Here is an 11,639-nt window from a genome sequence, read left to right as displayed (position 1 = left end):
GATGTTAACTTACAATAACAACATCTGTTTTCCAAAAAACCGATGTTGTTAATGGAAGTTAACATCGATTTTTTAAAAAACCCGATGTTAACTGCCAACATTGATATGAATACAAATAAGTTTTTTTATAATTCTTATTATATAATATCGGTTATTTAAATAAACGATATTGTAAATTTATGTTAATATCGATTTTCAAAAAACTGATGTTAACGATAATACTTTCAACGTCGGTACTTTCAACATCGATTAATAATTGATGTAAAAAATCATAAATAACCGATGTTAAAAGCTTGTTTTCTAGTAGTGATTTGTCACACTTTTTACACTTTCGATGACTAAATTTGTATTTTCATATTTCAGAGACACATTTGTTAACGAATTACATATTCATGGACAAAAGTGATTATTTGCTCATTCATGAAAATGGGAAGACGAAAAGTAAAAAAATATTATATGACAAATATGTTCATATGTTGACAATTAGAGATGGTCACATTGACAATCATTTCAGTGACAAATTCGTTTCTCTGTGTCACGTAGACTATTTTATTAATGACAACAGATGAAAGTTAATTGTCGGATATATTTGTCGCACTTTTTATACTTTTGGAGACTAAATTTTATATTTTCATCTTTCAGCATTTATCACACAAATTACATATTAAAAAACAAAACATTTACCCTTTTATTTTTTAAGGGTGGCTTCAGCTTTCATTTTTGTCCATAATCATTTGCATAAGAATAATGATGCATGTACGATTTTACACACACATACAATGCTTTTTTCATATAATTATGAAAATGTTTAATGATACTTTGATCTTATTATTAATGTAATTAATATAACTATTTTTGCTTACATGTAAAAAAAACAATGACAGCTTAAGCATATATTTAGTTACGCGTCTTACCTTTTTATAGAGTAACAATTTGGGTTTAAGTAGCTAGCTGGCACTATATGTACATATAGTGAGGTTTTTTTGTTTCTAAGCAACTCCTGTTTCATCTCTATTTCTAATCTGGGAAGAGAAAACAAATGCATATTAATTTGTCACCATAGAGTAGTCCTCAAGCTACTTGCTGATTCGGGAAATTACACCCACTGAAAACAGCCCAGCCTGTTGCTCAAACCATGCCTTTCAGTACTATCCCATAGTCATAGACAGGATCGCACAAAATGTTAAACGCCTTTTACTTTCACTTGATAGGAGACTAAAATCATACATTTGATGAATTGAAAATGTAATTAACTCTAATTTATAAATCAATTTAGTGTGAATTTGATTATAAAAATAAGGATTTGGCCGGGTTAATTTGATTTTTATGCAAAATCAAAATCAAAATCAAAATATATTATGAAATAGAATTGGACTCACCAAGATTTAACCAATTGACGTACTTCTCCGATATGTTTGAAAAAAATTAGTAGGAAGCTGAAAAACTACCTAAAAGTTAAAAAATTATATTATTAATTACAAACATTTGATAAAATTATCAATTGAAGTAATTAGAAAATATAAAATTGCATAAAAAATAATAAAATTTTACTTTAAATAGAATAGATTAAAAAGAAAATTTAATAAATATTCAAGAAAAAAAAAGAATAAATATAAAAGGTAGAAACTAATGTTTTAAAAAATGTTACCTAAAAAAATATTCATTTATCAAACAGTTAAACAAATTTTTTAACCAGTAATAAATTAAGAATTAAATGAAATACATTACCAAACGGACTCTAAAAACATTAAAAGTTATTCACATATGCTATTTGATATTTGGATTTCTTAACCAAGATGTATGATGAAAGGAAAATTGCACCTCTCTATTGCATCAAGATATATATATTCTCTATTGCTCCGGCGACTTCAGACTTATGGAAGCCGCTGCTTTAATTAAGTTGTTGCACTTTTCGAACCCTTGTGCTTAGAGGGGCTTATGGACTAAGACTATATAATATGGACCCACCCTGTGATTTTGTAGCCAAGGGACCTTTAAGTACGATCGAGTAATAATTATGCAAAACGTATTGCAGTTTCTCAGTTGAGAATGAGGGAGATAAACAATAATATATAGAACCTGCCACCTTTAAACCCATGTCCGTATATATATGCCCCAAATGGAATGCCAAAGGCCCTAAGGATACCTATAGTCCGTTCATCACTTGTCAATAAGGCTTTGTTTTTAGTTGAAATGTACATCACATTGTTTCTTCTCTACAATTATTATGCAATAATAACCAACCATAAATGAATGCTAGACTAAGTAAGCCTGAAAAGTGAAATTCGATAAAAAATATATATATATAAAATTGAGGGGCTCTTAATAAAATTTCCTCTTGTTGTATTATTATATATGACTCCCTAGGATAAGTGAAATCTCATGTATATATAATTATATGTACCAGGCAATCGGTTCTTGCAGTAATTACTTCTATTATTGGGGTCATAATTCTGAAAATTTTGGCTCTCATAAAGACACCGCACAGCGTAAACAGGGGAAGTTCAAAGCAGAGAGGCATTTTCATGCACCTCTTTTTTTTCTTAGGCTAGGCTAGTGAGATGATTCATATATATGTACTGATTAATCCGACCACTGAAAACCTTAACTATATGATCGTATGATAGTATTCAAACAGAGTCATTTATGTATAAATGAAATCAATATCATAGTGTTGAAATTAGACATTCCATTTTCTATATATCAAATGCATCGATTCATCTCAGTTAAAAAAAAAAAGCATCAATTCATACACAAATTGGATAGTAAATTTACCTAACTCGCAATCATTTTTACCCTAAGGATTTGGGATCTCTCCCGTTATTGGACTTTTACAATTGGAGAGAGAAAAACACAAAATTTCCTTTATGTCCTTCTCTCTAACTAGAAAAGTCTACTTAATGAAGGAGTTTTGTCAGGAAATAATTATCAGACTCATTACTTGTCAAAGAAATTCATACCTTAAAGTCATTACCTCTTCAAATGCCAAGTCAAAAGCAAGATTAATATGCAACGCATGCAGTCCTTTAACATCATTGGTTCCAAGCCATGCACGAGGAAGAATACAAGTTGCTATTGCCAGAATGTGTACGTCAAAGTCCCTATCCACACTATGCTTGCACGGTTGCACCTCATCAACCATATTCTTAATTTGTGCCATAAAATATGAGTTCAAATGTCCCCATAATTGGAGGTTGGTTGTGACATGTCTCCTGGTAGTTAGTTGGTTGGGAGATTTTATCAATCAACCTGAAAATTCGTACTTCAATGGGATTTTCAGTTCCTTTCCAATTAAGAGAAGGATTTGTTTTAGAAACATATAAGAACTCCATTCTCGTGATCAGATTCAGCCTTAATATGTATAGATTTGAGATTAAATCATTCCTCCAATGAATGATTACTCTAATGTGAAGATATAAAGTTAATTTGATGGTTGAAAATATCAACTTAAGAGTGAAGAAACAATATAAAATTTCTCTTATTATATTTTTAACAAAACTAAAAAACTAACATTTATTCATAAAAAAAAAGATTACTCCAATGTGCATATATAGCTTTTACCAAGTCAACAGCTTTTGGCAATTCATTTTTTTATATTCTCGGTTGCATGCTTACTTGATGCTACCCGTGTATGTTCGATTCTTTCTGTACATTGCTATTGATATACTTTGGCAAAAACCTTTACCAATGCTGATCATGTTGACGGCGGAATCATCTAATCATACGTTGTTGCTAGTTTTTTTATTTATTTTTTATCCATTGTTATTGATTTTATCTGATTATAAATTGTCACCAGCATTCTCCAATCATTGTGTTTGCTAGCTAGCATTCTTTGATCACTATTTTCATTAGTACCCTCCAAATATAATGTCTTTGCTGGCATCCTCTGGTCACTGTCGTTGTCTGTATTCTTTAATTGCCATCATTACTAGAAATGAAGCTTCGGCCATGTTATCGCCAGTTAAGGGACGCATGAGCCAGATTAAAATAATAGAGGATCAACCAAAAAAATTAAAATTTGTTCAATAAGTATATACTCAAAAGAAAAAAAATAAAGGTTAAATTACTTTCACAACGAAGACTATAAAAAAAAATCTGAGGATTAAATTTTAGTATTGTGGATGGTGAAAATACAATTGAGAAAGAATACCTTGTTAAAGTAGGTCAGTCAAATTTTTTTACAAAAAGTTAATCATAGTTGCAATACCTTGAACCTATAATATGATAAAAAAAAAATTAAAATGCCATACATATTGTAAAATTTTTAAAAAGGAGCCAATGGGGCCTAATTGTTAATGTAAGAGTCTGTCCCTGTCGCCAACATTTCTTCGGTCCATTATGTACTAGAGACACATTTCTATAAACTATGACCACCCAAAAAACGTAATCCATCAAAGGAAATTCTTAGTTATATTATTATTTTTATCAGACAAAATATGCATATATAGATAAGAGGGTATAAGGAATAACCAACCACATACAGGATTGAAGCAAAATATTGAACCCAAATGCTGGTTACAAGATATTAATCAATTCTGAACTACTGAATTCCCAATAACCAGCCTCCACCTAAAAATGTTGTACACCCCAAAACCAAAAGCAGTACCCTGTAACCTAAAGATTATTATTAAAGTTCTTCTTCACATGTTAATTCATGGATTAAGTTGCACATCTAAAATATAACATAAAACAATTATAATGGAAGTGACTTAAACTAGTATTGTTTACTAATGTAAGTCTGATTACTTTTAAATTTTTAATTAAAAAATAATTAAAATAGTACATTAAAATAATTAAAATAAAAAATATTTATAATAATTTACGTATTCTGTATAATTGACTGAATTAGACACTCTTAATTAAAAAAAATGTTTTCAAATCCCAATTTAACCACGGTGCAGTACAACTTGTTACAATACCGTATTTTCTGACACCACCAAGATTAAGAGAAAATATTATGATACTATTCATTCTTAATTTTTTGTTGGACTCGTTGTTTTTCTTTGTTCCAACACCAATAATAATAAATTAAAAAATAACATCAGAGACGCCGACGACCAACCACCAAGCCTATATTGTCTGTCGACTTTTCTTTCTCTCTCTAGTCTCAGGCACACAACTCCACTCTCTCTCTCTCTCTCTGATTCAGCTTCAGCGAAATCGAGTTCTAACCGTAGATCGTGCTTTTGCGTCTGAGAAGCCACTTCTCTACTTGCGGTTCTTCTTCTTCAATTTGATTTGATTCGCTTGCTGGAAAATTCTGTGAGCCCACCTTTTTGTCCGCGATTGTTTGTTATGTTTTAGTTCTTCATTTTCGTTATTTAATTTAGAAGCTTGTTCGGTTATTGTCTATTTGTGGACGTTATTCAGAGCTTGGGGGGGTGGGGGTTATTTTGTAGTCCCTGAGGGTTGTTTCCTTAGTTGGATCTGAGCTTATTAATATAACATCTGCGTTATCGAGTTAAATTTAAGATTTATATTCATTACTTACGCTTGATTAATTATTGTTCTCTCTTTTTTGTAAAAAAATAGACAAGATGTTTATAAAGAGAAGTGTGTTTGATGTCAGATTAGTTGGAAAGGGGATCTTATGTTTTGAATTTTGTAGTTGAGTGAGGGAGAAGATGTCTGGTGGCACGCAGAAGAGTCTGAGAAAAGCACTTGGAGCCCTTAAGGATACTACAACAGTCTCGTTGGCTAAGGTCAACAGTGATTACAAGGTAGAATAGACTCTGTTGGATATGGGATCACTGGATCAGGTGTTTTGTGTTTGTTCTCAACGGGTTTATTTATAATGTTCCAGGAATTGGACATTGCTATAGTTAGGGCCACAAATCATGTTGAACGTCCAGCTAAGGAAAAACATATAAGAGGTTTGTTTTCTCCCTCTCGTTATGATTGTTTGTGCTTTCTACAGAAATAATTAATGGGTCGTGTCTACTACTTGTTTGATGTTTCTGTTTCGGCTATTTGTTACGTATTTGTAGATTGTAGGAGGAACAATTACGATTTTGATTCCAAGTGTTTCTATGCTCTCTCTTGCAGCTATATTTTCAGCTATCTCAGCTACAAGACCCAGGGCTGATGTTGCCTATTGCATCCACGCACTTGCCAGGCGGTTATCAAAGACACATAACTGGGCAGTATGTGTATTATGCATTACATCACTGCTAAATATGGTTTATTTGCTTCATGATCTGTGTTCATCTTATCTTTTTTATATGGACATGAAATTTTTCAGTGTATTATTCACTTGTGGACTGGGAATGTGAGATATGAATCTTTTATGAATTTATTATCTGTTTGCCTATGTTCTTTGTTGCAAGGTTGATGAAACATTACAATTACAAATCACATTCATGAATTATTATGTTTCCCTCACTTCTGGAGATTGTGGCATGACCGTGACCTTATGGCCAAATATCTGGATAGCAATGTTAACAAAAGTCCACCAAGAATGTTTTAATGATTATCAAAATTATTACAAAAATCGAGATTATTTTATCTAATTCTGAAGCTACAGTATTTGTTTGCACTATATTTGCACGACAATTTCTGCAGTTCTCATGTAATCCTTCAGTCGTCTTTAGTTCTCAACTTCTCATGTAAATCACCACTGAGCATGTGTGGTTTTTATTTTGATTCCATATTGGTTGATTGACAAGTTTTTTACCTCTAGGTTGCATTGAAAACTTTAATTGTCATTCACCGTGCTCTAAGGGAAGTTGATCCTACATTTCATGAAGAACTCATCAATTATGGGAGAAGCAGAAGTCATATGCTCAACATGGCTCATTTTAAAGATGATTCCAGTCCAAATGGTGCCTCTGTCTTTCTCTCCACGATTGATTTTATTGTCATTTTTGTTATTATGCTTATTTAATTTGTAGTTGTCATTCATTGTTTTATTGCTCAGCATGGGATTATTCTGCATGGGTTCGCACTTATGCCTTATTTTTGGAGGAAAGGCTGGAATGTTTCCGTGTGTTGAAGTATGACATTGAGGCAGACCGTCCTGTAAGTACTTTTTTTTTTATCATTTTCATTAACTTACTGTTTTAAAATACAGATTTTTCACATCAACATGAGTAGTTGAATTATCTGCGTAGTATCTATTAATGAGTATTATTCAGTAATAATATGATACAAGAAGGCCCTTACTTGTCATTGCTATCTTATAACATACATAAATCTAAATCTAAATTAGGAAACTTCGCTATTTGTGAATTTTTTCAGAGGACCAAAGATTTGGATACTGCAGAACTGTTAGAGCAGTTGCCAACTTTACAGCAACTTCTCCATCGAGTTATTGATTGCCAGGTAAGCTTTTGATCCAAATAGTTCATGATAGATGAAATTTTTAGCCAAACACTTCACAGGTGGTGGGTTTGGTTTAATGAACAAATTTTACAACATCGGCAGGCAGCATACTAATTGTTCAACTTGTTTTAACTTTTATGTGGTGCAGCCACACGGGGCAGCTGTAAATAACTTTGTCATTCAGTTAGCACTCTCAATGGTAGGTCAATTATTTAACCTACTATATTCTTTGGTAGTTTTTGCTCCACCACCTTTCTGAACGTACTTCATATTGTTTATAGGTTGCTTCAGAAAGCATTAAAATTTATCAAGCTATTAGTGATGGAACAGTCAATATGGTTGATAAGGTATATATGGTTATCTTCATGGATTTGAAGCTTGATTTTCAACTTTCTATGTATTTAGGAGACTACTATTGTGACAGTTTTTTGAGATGCAACGCCATGATGCTCTGAAAGCTCTTGATATATACAGGAGGGTTGGGCACCAGGTATCTCTTATGGTGTAATTTTCCTTTTCTATTCTTAACTTTATCTATCCAATTATCTTAAAGATTCTCTACATGAATCCAGGCTGAGAGACTGTCAGAGTTTTATGAAATATGTCGTAATCTTGACATTGGACGTGGAGAGAAGTTTATTAAAGTTGAGCAGGTTGGTTGGATCTTATGTCAAAGACATTTAGCTTGATTTTTCAATAGTTCTTTTGGGAAACATATACTAAGTTTATTAGTTGATGATATGAAGCCCCCTTCGTCATTTCTGCAAGCCATGGAAGAGTATGTCAAAGATGCTCCCCAGGGACCAATAGTTCGAAAGGATCAGGTATGGATGAACATTGAAGAACTCTGTTTTTTTGTTATGGTGATCTCTGTGGTATTATTTCATACACATGTAGTTGACTCAGAAGGCACAAATTAATTGTTGGCTATCTACCAGTGAGAACAATGATATATTTGCTACTGAAAATTGCATTTTCTTTTAAAATAAAGTGGTTCAACCATTGTTTCAATCTGACAAGTAGGTTTATACTGAAAATTCAAAGTGAATAAATACATTATTACTTGTTTCCTTCAAGTTCTCTGAGGAGTTGTATTATTTGGCCCATCAAAACATTTTGGAATCTCTTCCATTACCTTAAGAAACATTCCATGATGATTTTACTCTCTGTAATTTTGGTACAATACTTTCGTCTTTTCTGCAATGAATTTCATATATTTGTAGAATCAATAATATTAGTATTTTAGCTGCATGTTTGTCATCCACGTACTGTTTCTCCTTTCATTTGTTTCAGGAAGCTACGTGTTGTTGTAATCCTTTAACTTCAGAATATTTCTTGTATTTCAATGAAATGCAATATTTATATGCCATATAAATATATTTTACCAACCAGTGCTTTCATATTAATTGAACACAGGCTATTGAGAACAAAGAAGTTTTGGCTATTGAATACAAAAAGACAACAGAAGTGGAAGAGGAATGTCCACCCTCACCCTCACCCTCACCCCCTCCACCTCCACCTTCTGAACCTGTGAAAGTGGAAGCACCACCAGTACAACCACCTCCTGATCTGTTGGTAATTACTCTTTTTCTTTTGTGTTTGCTCTAGCCCTATTTTTGGTATAATTCAGATTGTTGACTAGTTCTACTAGTAATGATTTATATATAACAATGTTGCTTTAGCTGCACTAACAAATTTCTCTTCTGCTGGCTTTACTAATTAGAATTTGGAGGATCCTGTTCCAGCTGCTGCAGAGTTGGAAGAGAAGAATGCATTGGCTTTAGCCATTGTTCCCGTTGGTAATTTGTTGTTCCTTTTCCTCCACTTTGTTTAATAAAAGCATTTGTGAACCTTCAAAAATAATTGACAGTAATAATTGGTTCATGGAATTGGACTGAACTGGTTTTCATTTCAAGAAGTGTGACGTTTCACATTATGAGGATTGAACCTCTTAATTTTAGTGGCTAATAATGTAAATCCCACATTGTTTTCCTTTTTCTGCACTTTGTTGGCAGTTAAGACTTGAATGTTCCATTTGATATTACTATTTATATGATGTCTTATTAATGGTGGCTTTCAGCTGTTGAACAACAACCTTCTGCTGTTTCAAATCAAGCAAATGGAACTACAGGATGGGAATTGGCCCTTGTTACTGCTCCTAGTTCAAATGAGAGTGCCACAACAGCTAGCAAACTGGTATACTTTTCTTCTACAATAAATTGACTGTTCAGTTAGCTCGCATGATTAGTGATTGCACATCTGTCTCTCACATGTAATGCATCTCACCATTAACACTCTCAAAAACTCCTTGCATGCACACATGTTTTTGTTTTTCTAATAATGAGTATTGGTGACCTGCTTGGTAATCAGGCTGGAGGTTTGGACAAGCTTACACTAGACAGCCTATACGATGATGCCCTCAGGAGAAACAACCAAAATGTCAGCTATAATCCATGGGAGCCAGCACCAGGTGGAAACATGATGCAACCGACAATGCACGATCCGTTTTTTGCCTCAAATACAGTTGCCGCTCCACCTTCTGTTCAGATGGCTTCCATGTCCAACCAACAGCAAGCTTTCATGTATCAACAGCAGCAGCAAATGATGATGGCTCCCCAACAACAATCTGTAAATCCTTTTGGAAATCCTTATGGAGCCACTGCTGTCCATCCCTATGGCTCAGGTATGCCTGTTCAATCATACAATCCATATACAGGTCTCATCTAGGCATTTCCTGTGGAAAACAAATCCTTAATAAGCTCAAGGTAAAAAAGAAACGGGTACTCTGATTACTCTCAACTTTCGATTCTGGGATTGGGAAACATGAAGAAGATTAGACTTGTATCATACGTTGTGTGTGTGCCATAGTTAGCTAGAGTGAAATTCTTTTTGAATAATTAGCAGAGGGTGGGTTTTGATTATATGATTTTTTATGTACAAGGTAAATTGATAATGAGTTCTGATTCAAACCACTTAGTTTCATTTGCCCGATTGAGATTGCTTCAACGCTTTAGCAGAAAATTTGTTCTTGATATATTGGTCTATATTGTTCTCAGTTGCTTTTTCCTGTATATGGTGGGAACTATATTCATTATATGATTGTTATAAACACATCAAGTCTAATAAATGAGTCATTTTGGTTTGAGGAACACATTTTTTCTTCATTCTCATGTCTAATGTGTTATTCAGTAAGACGTTTGTGTAAGTATTTAATTTATACTCATTTTTTTCTTCTCGATGGGTGAGAACTAAAATCCATAGAAGTTGTGAACTAGCAGTGTTTTTCCTTATTTATTTGAGAAACTAATTAAGGTATAAATTGTGTTTCCGTCGTAAATTTATCTCCTTTTCTTATGGGGATACTCCTTTGGAATCGGAGAAGATACTTTAGCCGTATAAAATTTCAGGTTTCTCTGTCCTCCATTTTGTTTTTCTTTCTCACTATGTTCCAAGTAGTGGGGAAATCAATAGTTAAAGAAATACTAATGTTTGAATAAAAGAGAAAAAAAAATCGATAGTGTCATATGGATTAACACAAATACACTATGGCTCAGGTATGCCTGTTCAATCATACATTTGGTCTTGACAACTCCATTGGTTTGTCGACAAGGTCTCGCTATAGTCATAGGACGTAGCTGTTAATAACTATCCCTGTGAGAACATTAAATTTATTTTAAAACAAATTAATATTGTTTTCAAAACTATTCCTGTGAACAAACTAATTAACATTAATAAGTTATTTTTCTCTCAAAAGTCAAGTTATTCTAAAACTGTTAGGATATTTTGTAAAAATATCATTAATGCAGAAGACAATTTAAATTGAACCTTATAAAAAAAGATTAAAATATATTTTTAATTTGGATCTTATAATTAGGATTAGGATTAGAGGAAGTACTTCAAACTATAATATATTATAAATAAAGTTATAAGATTGACTTGGTGCTTTAAGAAAAGAAGAGAAAGAAGAAATTGTAGGTTTGAATTTCTTCCTCTAATAAAAAATTTAACAAACTAATCTTGCTTATAGAAAAATAATAGAATATAAATAAATATTAAATACTAATTTTTCATATATTATTTTTTTTGACAGGCATGGCCATGTAATCCGTATTAAATCTGATTCAAGAGAATCAAGACAATTAATACAAAAGTTTTTTTTCACTGCAAATATGAAAGTTTACTCCTATTAAAATGTTTCTTGCTTTTCACTAATCGAAATTATAATCTTATATGACAACGGCATTAGTTTTTTTAACATTAAATTAAAGTAAAATAATTAGAAATCTGTAAAAGATATATTAATTTCATTGGTTTAAAGT

General features: G+C 32.4%; 1 protein-coding gene across 1 annotated transcript; it reads left to right on the top strand.

Annotated features, from left to right (window-relative positions):
• The first annotated feature begins 4,988 nt into the window (after positions 1 to 4,988).
• On the top strand, positions 4,989 to 10,471 carry LOC100815239 (putative clathrin assembly protein At5g35200). The gene is made up of 16 exons (XM_003542597.5): positions 4,989 to 5,262; positions 5,609 to 5,720; positions 5,804 to 5,873; positions 6,046 to 6,143; positions 6,680 to 6,821; positions 6,917 to 7,017; positions 7,237 to 7,320; positions 7,469 to 7,519; positions 7,602 to 7,667; positions 7,745 to 7,810; positions 7,893 to 7,973; positions 8,067 to 8,144; positions 8,737 to 8,895; positions 9,044 to 9,119; positions 9,401 to 9,516; positions 9,691 to 10,471. The coding sequence occupies exons 2-16, from the start codon at positions 5,625 to 5,627 to the stop codon at positions 10,045 to 10,047; spliced, it is 1,641 nt and encodes a 546-aa protein (XP_003542645.1). The 5' UTR covers positions 4,989 to 5,262; positions 5,609 to 5,624; the 3' UTR covers positions 10,048 to 10,471.
• The last annotated feature ends 1,168 nt before the right edge of the window (positions 10,472 to 11,639 follow it).

This window comes from Glycine max, chromosome 13, assembly GCF_000004515.6.
Source record: "Glycine max cultivar Williams 82 chromosome 13, Glycine_max_v4.0, whole genome shotgun sequence".
NCBI classification, from domain to species: domain Eukaryota; kingdom Viridiplantae; phylum Streptophyta; class Magnoliopsida; order Fabales; family Fabaceae; genus Glycine; species Glycine max.
The sequence above is the reverse complement of the archived record's forward strand: the minus strand, read 5'-3'. Positions and strand labels throughout refer to the sequence as shown.